Here is a 17,646-nt window from a genome sequence, read left to right on the forward strand (position 1 = left end):
TCCTATTGGAATTTGATCTTTGAAATTTGAATCAGATGACAGGAATGATCACACACATACAGACAAAAGTGCAAAATAAATGAGGAAATTCCATCAGAAATAATTGGAGTTATGAATGAAATACCAAACTACATTAGTAGTTTTAGTAATTATTTAGTAATTTAATATTTGGAAAATATGCCCAATTTCTTACATATTTGCAATTATAAAGAACTTACTAAAATGCCACTAACCTTACTTAAACCATGTTGTATCTATCCCACAGATTTGGATTCTACAGATACATGAAAATGGATATGCCACCACAAAAACCAAATATGGAAAAGCTCAGAAATTCTCTTTGGATGGGAGCCGGTGATGGTAACCAATACATCTTAGATTCATGACTCTGTACAATAAATTGTTATTGAAATTTTGTTTAACATTATCACTGGGTAGTGTTTTTTTTTGGCGGGGGGAATCAGTAAGAAAAAAAATTACATTAGAGTATTGCAGCAGTAAAATACTTTTTAAATAATATTTTAAAATTGGATAGCAAAACAAAAAAATACTATGCGATTGCATGAGTTTGTTTCATAAGTATTTTAGGTTTTGAAACCTTGGTTAGAAATCATGTGCACTCTTTACTGTAGCAGCCGGATTCTTGTGAGAAACAATTACTAAATTGGAATACAACATCAAAAACAATTTTATATAGGGATTTCTAGCAGTGATGCAGACGAAAATTAACGCAGATCCAGGGAGGGTGACTTAAAACTTGGAATTAAGTATGCTTCAAACCTTCCAAGCAGCCATGAGAATAATCAAATTTGGAGGTAATATACTGTAGATTGATGTGGCATTTAGCAAGACAGGGAAAGGATGGAATTTGGTGTTGGTAAGGAAATAAAATCTGTCATTCAATTTGATAGAGGTGGTCCAGGGCCAGAAGTCTACAGTGGCATGCATAGGTTTGGGCACCTCTGGTCAAAATTTCTGTTACTGTGAATAGCTAAGCGAGTAAAAGATGACCTGATTTCCAAAAACCATAAAGTTAAAATGACACATTTCTTTAATATCTTAAGCAAGATTTCTTTTTTATTTTCATCTTTTACAGTTTAAAAATAACAAAAATGGAAAAGGGTCCGAATCAAAAGTTTGGGCACCCTGCATGGTCAGTACTTAGTAACACCCCCTTTGGCAAGTATCACAGCTTGTAAGCACTTTCTGTAGCCAGCTAAGAGTCTTTCAATTCTTGTTTGGGGGATTTTCACCCATTCTTCTTTGCAAAAGGCTTCTAGTTCTGTGAGATTCTTGGGCTGTCTTGCATGCCCTGCTCTTTTGAGGTCTATCCACAGATTTTCAATGATGTTTAGGTCGGGGGACTGTGAGGGCCATGGCAAAACCTTTAGCTTGTGCCTCTTGAGGTAGTCCATTGTGGATTTTGAGGTGTGTTTAGGATCATTATCCTGTTGCAGAAGCCATCCTCTTTTCATCTTTTTTTACAGATGGTGTAATGTTTGCTTCCAGGATTTGCTGGTATTTAATTGAATTCATTCTTCTCTCTACCAGTGAAATGTTCCCCGTGCTACCGGCTGCAACACAAGCACGATCGATCCACCCCCGTGCTTAACAGTTGGAGAGGTGTTCTTTTCATGAAATTCTGCACCCTTTTCCCTCCAAACATACCTTTGCTCATTGCAGCCAAAAAGTTCTATTTTAACTTCATCAGTCTACAGGACTTGTTTCCAAAATGCATCAGGCTTGTTTAGAAGTTCCTTTGCAAACTTCTGATGCTGAATTTTGTGGTGAGGACACAGGAAAGGTCTTCTTCTGATGACTCTTCCATGAAGGTCATATTTGTGCAGGTGTCACCGCACAGTAGAAAAGTGCACCACCACTCCAGAGTCTGCTAAATCTTCCTGAAGGTCTTTTGCAGTCAAATAGGGGTTTTGATTTGCCTTTTGTAGCAATCCTACAAGCAGTTCTTTCAGAAAGTTTTCTTGGTCTTCCAGACCTCAACTTGACCTCCACTGTTCCTGTTAACTGCCATTTCTTAATTACATTACGAACTGAGGAAATGGCTACCTGAAAATGCTTTGCTATCTTCTTATAGCCTTCTCCTGCTTTGTGGGCATAATTTATTTTAATGTTCAGAGTGCTAGGCAGCTGCTTAGAGGAGCCGATGGCTGCTGATTGTTGGGACAAGATTTGAGGAGTCGGTATTTATAAAGCTTTGAAATTTGCATCACCAGGCCTTTCCTAATGATGACTGTGAACAAGCCATTAGCCCTAACAAGCTAATTAAGGTCTGAGACCTTGGTAAGAGTTATTTGAGAGCTCAAATCCCTTGGGGTGCCCAAACTTTTGCATGGTGCTCCTTTCCTTTTTTTCACTCTAAAGTTGTACAAAACAAAAATAATACACCAATCTTGATTTAAAATGTTGAAAAGAATGTTTCATCTTTAACTTTATGATTTTCAGTTCATCTTCTACTCACTTAACTATTCACAGTAACAGAAATTTTGACCAGGGGTGCCCAAACTTTTGCATGCCACTGGTGAGCCCAGAGTTTTTGGTAAGGACACAAAACTATACTTTTTGTCTTTGCATTGTTCTCTTGAAAGAAATTGCAGCTCCTCCAAGAGACAACAGTGACACTGGAGGTGAGGTGAAACTGAATATATGAAGTATTCATACAGAATGGATAGGCAGAAAGGTTTCTGTGACAAGGAAGAATTGTTTCTTGTTGATACCATTTCTGCCAAGGTGATAATGTCTGTGGAGCCATCCTTTCAAATAATTAGTCACTGGTGAAATGCGGAATGAACTGGCAGCTGATTATGTGAACCAATTGAAAGAAGATATTTATTTTCCATGTTAAGTTCCAGCAACTTTATTGGGCAAATATTTCATAATCTTTCATAATATCTCCATTAACAAGACATTGGAGTTATCTGATTCTTTGCACTTTAATAACTAATAAAACGGTTAAAAGGGTAAAAACTGTTAAATGGTACTATAATGGATATTAATGGCAAGAAGATAGATTTATTAATGTTCTACAAATCTACACTATCCCTCTTAACTATCACAGATATATTTCAGTATATTGATTGAAATGCTGACGGGTGCTACTGTGATTCATTTTAATAGGCAAAGTTCAGTGATTATTTCAAATCTTCTTTGTACGTGGCTAATTAAATATCTGAAATTTGTCATGTTACCCTAAAATCATCCTTTAGAATAAATATAGATAAAAATGATTGTTCTTGTCATAGTTAATAACTTGCAAACATTAAAAAGTCAAAAATGAGTAGAAATGTTCTTGCAGTATGAAAGATTTTCTTGTGCAGTTGTATAGTATTGATTTTTTTTTTAATATGTAGGAAACCCAAAAGAGCAGAAGAGGCAGGAAAAGGAAGTACTGGAGCACAATTTTGAAGAAGAGGAGGAAGAATACTATGAAGATGATGGTCAGTTCCTACATCCAATGAATCCAAAAGCTGCACTTCAGGAGCAAAATCAGAAGAATATTGAAGAAGTTGGCAGTCAAAAAGAACAGGCAGATAGAGTCCAAGAGGCCAAACACATCCCTAACAGAGTGAATGCTGCTGATATAAATGATTATGGAGACGACTACGATGATTATACATTTAAGAGGAAAAGGAAGCTGTTCTTTGTCATAGAAAATAAAACAACTAACGATACCTTTGAAGATAATCCAGGTGTTGACCATAGAACAGCTGAGGGTGTTCAGGTACTGCAAGGAGTGAAGCGCAAGAGAAATTATATTTCTTCAGTTAAAGAAAACATACAGAGCATCCGCTCTCCAAATCAAAAAACAAACAGTACTTCCCAAAGTTTTTCAAAACAGAAATATGCATCATTGAAGGATAGATTAGTAGAGCCTACTGTAAAATCCTCTGAAAAACAGAAGCCTGAAGGCAACAGCCTTTCTGCCCTGCAGATTTCTCAGGGAGAAAAGCTAGGTGTTAACCAGAATATTGGTGAACTTGAGTTTCAGGAGAGACAAGCTCATGGGTTAATGGAGAAGCAAAAAGAAACGGTCATTCAAAAAGCAAAGAAAACTGTTTATGACCAACAGCCACCTACATTGTCAACACAAAAAGTGAACAAAAATGTTGCTGCATTTATCAGTAAAAAAGATAGTAAAAAGAGAATTGATTATTTAAAGCAGAGAGAACTTCAGTTACCATCCAAGCTGAAAGAGGAAACGTTTGATGCTGGCAAACAAATCACTATTACAGATAAATCTGTCTTTGGTCAAAATAGCAAAGTGAATTATCGTGCTCAGAATCCAGGACCTTCAATCAGTATGGATATTCAATCCAGAAAAGACATAAAGTCAATCAAAATTAAACACCAGTATGAAAAAGTTACATCACTTAACCCTAATGCTGATCAGAAATGGAAAGAGGAAGAATACGATTATGGAGAAAAGGGAAATGATGCAGTAATCCAAAAGTCACAAGCTAAAGTCAAAGATAGTTTTAAAGACATTATAAACAGAAATAGAAAATGGAGTCACCAGGATATATCAATAAAAGGAGAGGAGGAGGAGGAGGGTGATGATGAAGATTTCCCAGATGATGTGAGCTTTCATAAGCAAGTGTTTGACAAAGCTGTCAGTTGGGATCAGACCTTCTCTGTCAACAATATGGACTTCCATTCCTTAAGGTCTGACTGGATTGATCTCCGGTGTAATGTGTCAGGAAATTTGCTGATGAAAGAGCAAGAGGCTGTAGATGTAGTGAAAATGTATATGAGGAAGCTAAATGAAAAACATAAAGGGTGAGTCACAATTTTTCACTTCTAGACATGATGATGATGATGATTTACCTTGTGGATTTCTATGAGTTGTTTTTCCCTCACTTTCAGCATAGGAAATCACAATCAGGCCAGTTTCTTGGCCCTTTTCTCTAGCCTGGGCCAAAACCATCTCAACCCTACGCACTGTCTGATGTTAGCGTCTGACGAAAGGCACCTAAGATCACCAAGGAACAAAAATGGAAGCTACCAAAAACTGGGCACTGCACCGGAAACTCAGGCTATTTCCATACAAATTCATTTTGCTGCCACACTGGTTCAGACTGCTGTCATTATGTCTGTAAGTGCCCGTGTCAAAGAGGCTTGTGGGAATTTACAGCAATTCAGCAATATCTCCTTCAACTGTGGGTGGTCCATCCTGAGAGAATGATGCTCTGAGAATAACAACTCTGTAGAGTCCTGATGAAGGGTCTCAGCCCAAAACGTCAACTGTTTACTCTTTTCCATAGAGGCTACCTGGCTTGCTGAGTTCCTCCAGCATTTTGTGTGTGTTACTCTGGATTTCCAGCATCTGCAGGCTTTCTCCTCTATGGAGCATGAAATCGCTGTCCTTGGAATCGTGCATTTATCCACCTTCTACTATCGCCTTGTCAGTGGTCTTCCTTGTGTTTACTGAACAGCCACCCATCCAAGATGGTTGCTGTCCCTACCATACCAGTGTAGTCTGTATCCAGGTCTCTTTGCCTCTTAGTTGCTTGAGATGTTCCTCTATTTCTAGTGAATGCAAAGGGGGATGAGGACATCAATCACTGATGGGTCAAACACAGGTTGCATTGTAGCCTGTCAGATATTAGGTGTTTAACTGTATGATTGGCTGGGTATGACCGTAGACAGGATGAACACTTAGGAAATGGAAATACTTTTGCCATACAGTTATATGTAGTCCCCACAAGTGTCATTCATGTTGCTCTGGGAATCTGCCCTATGGAGATTTTCTTTTTAATTGATTGAGATACAGCGTGGAATGGGCCCTTCTGGCCTTTTGAGCCATGCCCTCAGCAACCCCGACCCCCCCCCCACCCACGATTTAATCCTAGCCTAATCATGGGACAATTTACAATGACCAATCAGCTAACCGATTGGTACATCTTTGGACTGTGGAAGAAAGCCCACGCAGTCACAGGGAGAACGTACAAACTTCTTACAGGCAGTGGAGGGTATTGAACCCAGGTCACCCCTATTGTAAAGTGTTGTGTTAAGCACCGCACCACTGTACTGCCAGATCTAATAATGTCACTCACTGCACCATGCTAATTTTGGCCCTTCCCAACAAAAACAGTAGCTTTTGGATGCTGACAGTCATAGTGTGGTCTTATGCACACTTACCTGCAGCTGTTGTAGAATATCATTAAATTCCAGGGTGGAACAGTTAACCCTCAAGCGTGCGTTGCACCCACAAGTCTCAGTGTGGACTGTTCTAGTTGCTCTCAGTAATAATTCCATCAGATATCTTAATGAGGACTCAAACTGTCAGGGTAGAAGGCTACAAACCCAAGTGTGTATGAATCAGAATCAAATTTAGCATCACCGGCATATTTTGTGAAATTTGTTAACTTTATAGCAGCAGTACAATGCAATACATGATAAATAAATATAGAGGGGGAAAAAAAATCTGAATTAAGTGTGTGTGTGTATGTATAAATATAAATTAGTTAAATTAAAATAAGTAGTGCAAATAAAAGAAATAAAAATGTAGTGAGGTAGTGTTCATGGGTTCAAAATCCATTTAGAAATCAGATGGTAGAGGGAAGGAAGCTGTTTCTGAATTGCTGAGTGTGTGTCTTCAGGCTTCTATACCACCTCCTCAATGGTAACAGCTTGACGAGGACATGTCCTGGGGTGATGGGGATCCTTAATGAGGGACAAAACCTTCCCAGGGCACCGCTCCTTGAAGATTCTTGGATACTATGGAGGCTAGTATTCATGATGGAGCTGACTAATTTTACAAGGTTCTGCAACTTACTTTGATCTTGTGCAGATGGTGAGCAGCCAGTCAGAATGCTCTCTGCAATACATTTGTAGAAGTTTCCAAGTGTTTTAGTTGACAAACCAAATCTCCTCAAACTCCTATTGAAATATAGCCATTGGAACACTAATTGGGATGAGTGTTGATGGTCAGCATGGACAAGCACTGCTGTATTTCCCTGTGACTGAACATTGACCAAGAGCAGTGACGGGGCAAGGTTGTCCTAGTGTGTTTGGGAAGGATTATTGGATAATACTCCAGTTCTGACCAGTTGCAAAATGTACTTGAGTTGGACATAGAGCAGAGCCTTCATTTTGAGCTAAGTATTTGTTCCAGCTAGTGAAGTTTGTGATTGACTAATTCAGTCTCTATGGACTATAGACTGGATCATGTGATGTAGATCTGAGTACTTTTGTGAAGCAGTAAACCTAGAATCAATGCAGGTGTGTTGCTATGAGTCAAAGTAAACTAGGAAAAGAGATCCACTATTGTATAATAATAAAGATGATCAGTGATTAATCTGAATGTGAGGTTTCCAGTTACTCAGTAAGGAGATCATCAGAATGGGAATTAAAGCCATCAGATGGGCTGCCCAGACCACCTATAAAAACGTTCCATGCAATATGCTGGTCTCTTGTGTTGAATATTTGCAAGCAGCACGATGGAAAAAAGTACAAGTCTCATTTTAACCTCCAGTGTTTGTTTTGCCTGCCCAGTAAGATGTAAAGTAGCCTTCAGTTTAAATATTTAATAATATTTTAGGGTATACAGTCGAATAGAACAAATAGAGCATGTTTACAGTGTTTGTCCTAATAACAATTTATTTATTTGGAAACAGAATATATTCACTTCATAATATAGTCAACATTGAGAAGCGCCTTGACAGTCTGCGTGGAAGTCGATACCTTCTAGAGCTTGAGTTGTTATTGAATCAAAAAACAATTGTGCGACTATCAGAGTACATTTATAACCTCAATGGGAACAGCTACCACATGGACAGTGATGATGAACGCAGGATGAAAAATGTATACCGGCAGAGAGGCCGAAATTTCAGAGAAAATCAAGAGAAGATTTTTTTATGCACCCCAATTGGATTCAGCTGGCAGCGCAATGCTATGGTACACTTCATAGTTCCAGGTAAAAGTTGCATCCTTACCTGGACATATAGTGGAACAGCTATTTATTATAATACGTACAATTTGTTATAAATTACTATCAATTGCGCATTTAGACAAAGACATAACGTAAAGATTTTTACTCCTCATGCATATGAAGGATGTAAGTAATAAAGTCAATTCATTTCAGCTGTTTTAAGAAGCAATTGGCAAGTTCTAGAAGTCATATTTGAGGGGATAAGCTTTTATCAGCTCAATAAGAATTAACTGAGCTAACTCTAAGTAGCATGGAATTAAGTCTTTCAGCCCAGCTGGTGCATGCCCAATCAAGGTGCCCCGTCCGAGCTAGTCCCATTGCCAGTGTTTGCTGCGTAACCTTTTAAACCCTTCCAATCTATGTACCTGTCCAACTGTCTTTTAGAAGTTGTTACTGTCTGTCTCAACCTCTTCGTCTGGCAGCTAATTCCACATAGATACCCTTTTTGTAATAAGTTGCCCCTCAACTTTTTCAGCCTTTCCCCTCTAACCTTAAATCTATACCCTCCTAGTTCTTGATTCTCAGACTCTGGGGGGAGTATTCACTCTGTCTATGCCTCTCAGGATTTTATGCACCTCCATATCGTCACCTGTCAGTTTCTTATGCTCTAAAAGAGGAAAGTGGTAGCCTTTCCAACCACTCGCTGTAACCATAAGACCAAAAGATATAAAGCAGGATTAGGCAATTCGGCCCATCAAGTCTGCTCTGACATTCCTTCATGGCTGATTTATTATCCCACTCAACCCTATTCTCCTGCTTTTTCCTCCGTAACCTTTGACATCCTGACTTAGTTTTACTTAGTATCTCAAGTCCTGGCAGCATCCTTGTAAATCTTTTCTGCACTCTGCAGTTTAATAATATTGTTTCTATAGCAGAGTGACCAAAGCTGAACACAGTCCTCCAAGTGCAGCCTTGCCAGCATCCTTTACAACTGCACCATGACCTCCCATCTTTTGTACTCAATGCCCTGATTAAATAAATAATTCAGTTAAACACTAAATACTGGAACACTAAGCCATTGTGCATGGCTGTAACTCTGCATTCTTCATAATTTTGTGTTTCATAGTTTGTTGAGATTTGTCCCATTATTTATTTCACGTCCAGGATAAATACCAACAATTTTAGTGAGGTTAATATTGCATATGCATACTCCTTATGTGCTGTTGTTATAGCTTGTTAATTTTGTATTAATCAATTGCAATATACTGTACTTGCAATCAGTCCCATAAATTATTTACACATCCAAACAAGATTCGTTGACAGTTTGGATATGTCTTTTAACTTAATAGGTAGAAATGTAATACAAGAACTGTATAATGACACTACACTTATTATTCAGTGTCTGGTTTCCCCAGCTCATAATCCATTGTAATAATGGAAGTAAATTTTCGAGAGCTCTGTCGTGCAGTGTTGTCCAAAATCAGAATCAGCCATTCAAAAAGGATCTGTGGTACAAAGTTGTTTATGGAACAATATCAAACTTAATATTTCTAATAGATATTGCCCTTGAGGAAAAATATGTGTGATCTTTCAGTGATCCTTTGTTGATATGTACACAGCAGCTTAAAGGGTTAGTGAATAAGAAGGGGATTGGAGAAGTGAATGTGCCTGTCTACAAAAGTATGTACATTGCTGGTCATTTCAATATTCTTCCTACAGTCAAAAACCAAGCTCGATGGGTACAGCAATTTATCTTTGATATGGAGGAGTTGTATGCAGTCACTGGAGATGAATATTTCAATGTCATCATCGCTGATTACAGCAGCACAGACATGGACGTTGAAAGAGCTTTGAAAAACAGCATGTTGACCAGGTTTCTCGTTCTTCATTAACATTACAACTTATTGTGTTGAAGGCTGGATCTCACTGACAGTACATAACAACTTAAGCAGCTGCCACAGCACAAGGAGTTTGGTAGCAACATCCAGTCTTGTTGAGATTCCACAGCAATGTATTGGGGACTTGTCCCTTCTATTCTGTTTCAAGTTGCACTAGACTCAAACCAAAACTCCTTTGATTTCAATAAATCAGGAGTCAAAATTACATGACCCTTTAACAGATATTTATTCGTAGATTTTATTTTTTTGCTAACTGAAGCAGAATTGGCGAGAAGAATCTAACTTGATGTACAAAATGATCCTTCAGTTTATGTACTATGCTTTTTGAAATTAAGTTTTTATGACTAATATAACAAATTAGTTTTTGACCTCTGTCAACACAGAAGAGAAACTGAATTACCACTATTGACTCTAGCATTCCTTACAATGAGGTTCATTCTCAATGTCATTGTGCGATTTAAAATTAATTTCTACCGCAGGTATTTATGTTTCATTGGCTATTGCATTAACCATTTTGAGGCCTCCCTTTTATTGTAACTAATTTACACATTCATCTGTGGCTTTAATTCCAAGCATTCTTATCCGTCATGAAGTGAGAGTATTTTTCAACATTTATCAGTTTGTCTTTGGAGCACGTAGCCACTCCTTGTGTGATAGAAGTTCTTTATAGTAACAGGCCCGACACGAACTAAATTCAAATTGAGTCGCTTCTTGCTCTAGATCCATGGTGATGTTTTTGAAAAGTTGGTCTCATTTCCTGAACCATTGGCAGTGTCACAGTGGGGGGAAGCTGCAGGGGCACTCCACAGAGATAGGGTTTAATTGATTTCATTGGAACTTAATTTTGCATTTAACTTTTGATCTTGAGGCATACTTGATTTTAATTTTGATTCTACACATCTGGTTCGAAGGGAAATGCACTCTTCATTAATCGGAAATGGGAGCAAAACCACCCTCACCACAATGCTCCTGAGCTCAGTACATTTTGAATCAGTGTGTTTTTAAGGGGGAATATGTCCTAACATAAGTTTAACACTTTCTGTACAGGTATCGGTATGTGAGACTTGAAGGAAATTTTGAACGTTCAGCTGGCCTGCAGTCGGGAATAGATTTAATACGGGTAAGAAAGGATAACTTTGCCAAAAATTATTAAAGTATTGAATATGATGTTATTATAGCCTACTCAATTGTGAATAGACAAATGCCTTACCAGATGACTGTAGAAATTCCTCATGTAAGGATTCTGTGAATGAGAAGTGAATGACGAGGTAAGCTAGAAGATCACCACTTCTCTCCCAAAAGTGGAACATACAATGTCTTGGGCAGTTTTCATCTGTTATCAAATTAGACCTGTTGCAGCAAGGTTCTGTAGTAATTCAGTTTTAAATTGAGTATAAAAACGTTTTCTGTTCCATATTAAACATTGTTTTCTGTTTGTGGGCTATCCTATCATCCTTGCACTTTTCTCCAGTGTTAACTGAGTACTCTTAGCAATGAACTGACAAATCAATAATTAAATATAGCACTAAGTGTGCTATTATCAACCACTTACAGAATTCTGATGCCATCAGAACATATCCTTTCAAATTAAGTTCATCACTTGTAAAGTAGTTATCACTATTTTAAACTAAATTTCCTTAATGGAATTGTTTTGATGATTGGATTGGCATTGTGCATTGATTAAATTTTGATTTTTTTGAATGGAGATAATGTTGATGATTCTTCTACAAATGACTGCAATTGGAGCCAATTATGAGAGCAACTCCCGCTGATGTTTTCTCCCACATAAGAGAGGATTCAGAGAGGTGGGAAGGAAGCTGAAAAGCAGAACGTCCGGGGTAGTAATCTCAGGATTGCTGCCTGTGCCACGTGCTAACGAACGCAAGAATAGCCTGATCAGGCATATTAATGTGTGGCTGAGAGACTAGTGTAGGGGGCAGGGCTTCGGGTTCCTGGATCACTGGGGCCTCTTCTGGGGGAGGTACGACCTGTACAAAAAGGACAGGAAAATTGCAAATGTTACTCCGCTATTTAAGAAGGGTGGGAGGCAGCAGAAAGGAAACTATAGACACGTTAGCCTGGTATCAGTGGTTGGGAAGTTGTTGGAATTGGTTGCGAGGGATGAGATTATGGAGTACCTGGAGGCACGTGACAAGGTAGGCTAAAGCCAGCATGGTTTCTTGAAAGGAAAATCCTGCCTGACTAACCTACTGCAATTCTTTGAGGAAATTACAAACAGGGTAGACAAAGGAGATGCAATAGACGTGGTGTACTCGGATTTTCAGAAGGCCTTTGACAAGGTACCGCACATGAGGCTGCTTAGCAAGGTAAGAGCCAATGGAATTACAGAGAAGTTACTAGTGTGGGTGGAGCATTGGCTGATCGGCAGAAAACAGAGAGTGGGAATAAAGGGATCCTATTCTGGCTGGCTGCCGGTTACCAGTGAAGTTCCACAGGGGTCGGTGTTGGGGCCACTGTTTTTTACGATGTATGTCAATGATTTAGACTACAGTATTAATGGATTTGTGGCTAAATTTGCCAATGATATGAAGATAGGTGGAGGAGCAGGTAGTGTTGAGGAAACAGAGAGCCTGCAGAGAGACTTAGATAGGCTTAGGGGAATAGGCAAAGAAGTGGAATGAAATACAATGTTGGAAAGTGTATGGTCATGCACTTTGGTGGAAGAAATAAACAGGCAGACTATTATTTAGATGGGGAGAGAATTCAAAATGTGGAGATGCAAAGGGACTTGGGAGTCCTTGTGCAGGATACCCTAAAGGTTAACCTCCAGGTTGAGTTGGTGGAGAAGAAGGCAATTGCAATGTTGGCATTCATTTCTAGAGGTACAGAATATAAGAGCAGGGATGTGATGTTGAGGCTCTGTAAGGCACTCGTGAGACCACACTTGGAGTATTGTGTGCAGTTTGGGCTCCTTATTTTAGAAAGGATATTCTGACATTGGAGAGGGTTCAGAGAAGATTTATGAGAATGATTCCAGGAATGAAAGGGTTACTGTGTGAGGAACATCTGGCAGCTCTTAGGCTGTATTCCCTGGAGTTTAGGAGAATGAGAAGGGATCTCATGGAAACATTCCGAATGTTAAAAGGCCTGAACAGATTAGATATGGCAAAGTTATTTCCCATGGTAGGGGAGTATAGGACAAGAGCGCACAACTTCAGGATTGAAGGACGTGCTTTTAGAACAGAGATGTGGAGAAATTACTTCAGTCAGAGGGTGGTAAATCTGTGGAATGTGTTGCCATGAGTGGCTGTGGAGGCCAAGTCATTGGGTGCATTTAAGGCAGAAGTAGATAGGTTCTTGATTAGCCAGGGCAGTAAAGGGTAAGGGGAGAAGGCAGAGGAGTGGGGATGACTGGAAGAATTGGATCAGCCCATGATTGGATGGTGGAGCAGACTTGATGGGCTGAATGGCCTACTTCTGCTCCTACATCTTACAGCCTTATGATGGGAAACTTTAAAACCAGCAGAAAACAACCTTAAAAGAACACAAGGTGAGAAAAGATGAAATATGAAACTGAGCTAGCCAAAGAGGAAAACAAATGTTTTTTCAGATACTATATATAAAGGGTAAAAGAGAAGTGAGAGTGGATATTGGACTGCTGGAAATTGACACATGGAGAGGTAGTCATCGTCTTCATCATCATCATGTACTGTAATGTTTGACATGGTCTTATCCCTGATCATGATTGTTCCTGGCAAATTTTTCTGCAGAAGTGGTTTGTCATTGTCATCTTCTGGGCAGTATCTTTACAGGATGGGTGACCTCAGTCATTATCAATGCTCTTAAAGAGATTATCTACCTGGTGTAACCAGGGCTTGTGATATGCAGGTGGTTAAGCAGGTGCTACACCCTGCCCAATGGTGACCTGCAGGCTAGTGGGGGGAAGGAGCTCCTTACACCTCCTTTAGTAAAGAGGTACTAATAGGAGACAAAGGAATGGCAAATGAATGTAATAAACATTTGGCATCAGTCTTCATTCTGGATGACACTAGCAGTATGCCAGAAATTCAAAAGTGTCAGGGAGCACAAGTGAGTATAGTTGCTACTACTCAGGAGAAGGTACTTAGGAAGCTTAAAGGTCTGAAGGTAGCCAAATTATCTGGACCAGATGGACTGCACCCTAGGGTTCTGAAGGAGGTACCTGAAGAGACTGTGGAGGCATTAGTAATGATCTTTCAAGAATCACCAGATTCTGGAATGGTTTCAAAGGACTGGAAAATTGGAAGTGTCACTCTGCTCCTTTTAAGAAGGGAGGGAGGCAGAAGAAAGAAAATCATAGGCCAGTGCCTGATTTCAGTTATTGGGAAAATGTCGTAGCCCATGTTTATGGATAATGTTTTGGGGTACCTGGAGGCGCACGATAAAGCAGGCCAAAGTCAGCATGGTTTCCTTAAGGGGAAATCTTACCTGACTAATCTGTTGGAATTGTTTGAGGAAATAACAGGCAGATGGACAAAGGGGAGTCGGTGGATTTTCAGACTTTTCAGTCGGTGGAACAGAGCTACAATCCTCAATGAGTTTGACATAATTTACTCCTTAATACTGCTGCTGCCAGTTTTCTGGGAAAAAATTACAGGAGCTGTGAGCCACAGCTGTGTCGGGAATGCTAAACCATGAGAGTTTTGGAGTGAATCAGAGAGCATTTAATTTGCATGGGACTGCCCAAGCACTCGGACTGCTATGAGAACCTGTCTGAGTGCTTATTTACTTGCGTTGCTGGAACTTTACCACTAGGAGACAAATAACTTAATAATGGATCCATTTTGTTGTAACTGGTATGTTTCTTCGCCATCTGCTAGTCCAGTGTGTTGCTTTGCTGGACCCGGATGATTTACTTTAGATGTTATGCCACACTTATGCAAAGGAACACTAAAGTACTCTAACTCAGGAGCCCAGACTTGCTTCTCCAAATTATTTGGTAGACTCCCACCAATACAGTTGAAGGAGCATTGCTGAAACTGCTGTTCTCTTTCAGGAAACTGCGTGATGAATCAGGGCAGACTGTGTTCTTTTCTGGATAAAACGTTGTTTACAGTTGCAAAGCAGGCTAGTGCTGTAGACACTGAGCAACAGCCAGACTTGTATTGAAAAACTTGCTGCCTAAATTAAATAGACCAACTCCCATACTGTGTTGGTGCTTCATGCTTAATCTTTATTGCTTGTTAACGATGAAGTGATTAAGACAAACACAGCCCTTTGTTGAGTAATCTATTGATTGTTTTAGCAATAATAAATATTAACCTATGAATGAAGATGCAAGGTATAAATTTGACAGGAGTCCGGAAATAAGATCTTAGCTGATGTGAGTGCATGTGCAAGCTATGTAAGTATCAACTGCAGGCAAGCAATCGACATCCCAGAGGACAGATACCATCATAACTTCTGACAAATTCCATTTAACAGATGCCAGCACTGTATAAACCTGATGTTGTATTATTGCCACATTAACCTCATTGTTTGTTAGTTGCCTCTTAACTTGGCAGACTGAATATTGCAATAGTCTATTTCTAATTGCAGACTGAGGTAGTGAAAGTGAAATTATATTTCCAAATGATGTCAATGCACATCTTGGAACTCACTTCGCAGAAGTTAGCTCATCCAAGTAACAAGTGCCTTTGTCTTTTGAAATTGTAGTCAAGGCTTTTTTTTCCCCGTTGTTTTCAGTGACCCTCATCAGTGAAGACTGCAGTGAAAGCTCAGCTTGTTTAGTGGGAGTGAGGGTCCAGCAGGTTATATTACGCTGAATGAGGTGGAGCTGTACTTGCAGAGCCCAGCGACGAGGAACTATCCTTCAGCATCTATGGAGCTGTAGAATTTGCATCCTGCCTTGTAGTTGGAAGAATTGAGTCCCTCTCTGCAGTCAAAGAGCCAAGTCCTGGTTGTTTCTGAACATTAGTAATTCCCAGGATTTTGCTGTGGGGATAATTGACATTGGTACTGCTATTAAAGATATCAAAGTTCAAAGTACATTTATTATCAAAGTATGTATACTTTATACATAAGGGAAGTAGTAGGACTTCCATGTTACTTGGATTATTACCAGGTCTTGGGGTGGCTGATGGCTTCACCACTTGTTTTTCCCATGTCATAATGCTGCTGTATTTTTAACATTGGGTACTGTTGTGTTTGTGCCCTGAGCCAATGCAATGGGATTCTCCTTTAAGTATCAGAACTTTAATGCATTCCCTAAAAGCTCATCTATTCAAGGCATCCATTCATTGGACACTGTTGTCCTCCTCCTGTTCTTCAGAAAGGACAGCATGGGGCTACACTCCACCAAACATCTTAATGGCCTTGTGGAAATAGTTTTACTTGCAGATTCCAGAATGGCAAGAACCTAGATCGAAGTGAGGAATGAATTGGCCTTGGTCCATGGGCGGCTATCAGTTACAGTTGAAATATGCAGGGTGTGGCAGGGGACGGGGTGCAAGGCAGATGGCTTGCTGTCTTTAACAGTGCAGGATGTTTGGCCATTTGGCACATTCTGAATATTCAGAACAGAATAGTCCTTTGTTTTGCTGAAGTGTTCTGAGCTCACAAGACATTAGTGTGCAGCACATGGGTGGAAGCTTTCATTCTCTGAACCTTCAGGATGACAAACTGAATGCAACTGCTCTGTATCAGAGATATAGGAAATTAAATCCGAATTCCTTGAGTGGGGTCTGTAATGAACTGTGCTATGTAGTGTGCTGCAAATCTGGGAACTGAATTTATCAATTAGGCTGTGGCTGGACTCACCCTGGAGAAGGTGACAAATCACAGTACCTTTTCCTGGAAGTATCTTGCTCCTTGAGCATTGCTCCCAGAAGTCTCCTGGGAATACACATCTCATTTGGCCTCCTCTTTGAGAGAATTCTTGATTTTGCTATCCCTTTACCTTCCAAGTGTGCTGGAGGCTCAATGTGATCAGTACTAGGCTCTCGTGCAACAGTTACCAAAAGGCTCTCTTCAAAGATACTGAGCAATGGTCTTCAGGGCTATTCAACATTTTGAGTCCACTTTTAGCTGAGTTCTGCAGCCTGCTAGAAATTGAAAGCCCCTTTAAAATAGTACAACTATAGTAGTTTCATATTAGCTTCTTTTCATATTTTCCACACTTCCACAGTATTTCAGTTGCAGAAAGTCGCACTTAGAGAAATCATATATCACTATCCAGAAATTTGAGACACAGAAAGAAAGGACCTCGTGGAATTTATATGTGTGGTGGGTGGGAAATTAAAAAAACATTTTCTCAACTCGCTTTTCTTGACACATGCTGAATTAATGCAACTTCATGTTATGTAAAAGCACGACACAGACTGTTTTCTAGGAACACAAGCCCCCTGCGATCCCTTCCCCCTCCCCTTCCTGGTACTGCATGAAGAATAAGATCCTGCCTCACTTTGTGTAGACTTTGAATGAATTTAAATATGCCACTGAATGTCACATTATGGTTAGCATCAAATCTTGTGATTAAGGAGCACTGTTAACCAATCAAATGGGCTTGGGAAAAGAAATGACAATTTCAGTCCATGATTTCTGTTAATAAGTGTTTATTAGCAGAAGGATTATTATTAGCAGGGAGGATTATTATTAAATGTTGCAATAAAAGTGTGACTCAAAAATAAAGGGAAGTTAGGTTTTTGTGAGCAGTGCATGTGTTGCAATATTTTATTAATTATTGAAGGAAAATATTTAATGATTCATTGTGATATTTGCCTTTGATTTAAATCAAATATTGGAATATTAGATTAACAGCAAATTGAACTCCAGTGCCTGGAAATAAGGTTGTTAGAATGAAGTCTGGTGATTCCCATTCCCCGCACGGTAAATGATGGCCATGAGTCATTGGTATGAGTA

The 17,646-nt window shown here is 39.5% G+C and overlaps 1 protein-coding gene across 1 annotated transcript in view; it reads left to right on the forward strand.

Moving 5' to 3' along the window:
* b4galnt3b (beta-1,4-N-acetyl-galactosaminyl transferase 3b) overlaps positions 1–17,646 on the forward strand; it is a 168,048-nt gene that overhangs the window by 132,585 nt on the left and 17,817 nt on the right. Inside the window, exons 12-16 of the mRNA XM_073059369.1 lie at positions 266–360; positions 3,369–4,794; positions 7,635–7,933; positions 9,608–9,761; positions 10,834–10,906. Of these exons, the coding sequence (XP_072915470.1) occupies positions 266–360; positions 3,369–4,794; positions 7,635–7,933; positions 9,608–9,761; positions 10,834–10,906 (2,047 nt within the window). The remainder of the gene's footprint in view (positions 1–265; positions 361–3,368; positions 4,795–7,634; positions 7,934–9,607; positions 9,762–10,833; positions 10,907–17,646) is intronic.

Source organism: Hemitrygon akajei, chromosome 10 (genome assembly GCF_048418815.1).
Source record: "Hemitrygon akajei chromosome 10, sHemAka1.3, whole genome shotgun sequence".
Classification (NCBI taxonomy): Eukaryota; Metazoa; Chordata; class Chondrichthyes; order Myliobatiformes; family Dasyatidae; genus Hemitrygon; species Hemitrygon akajei.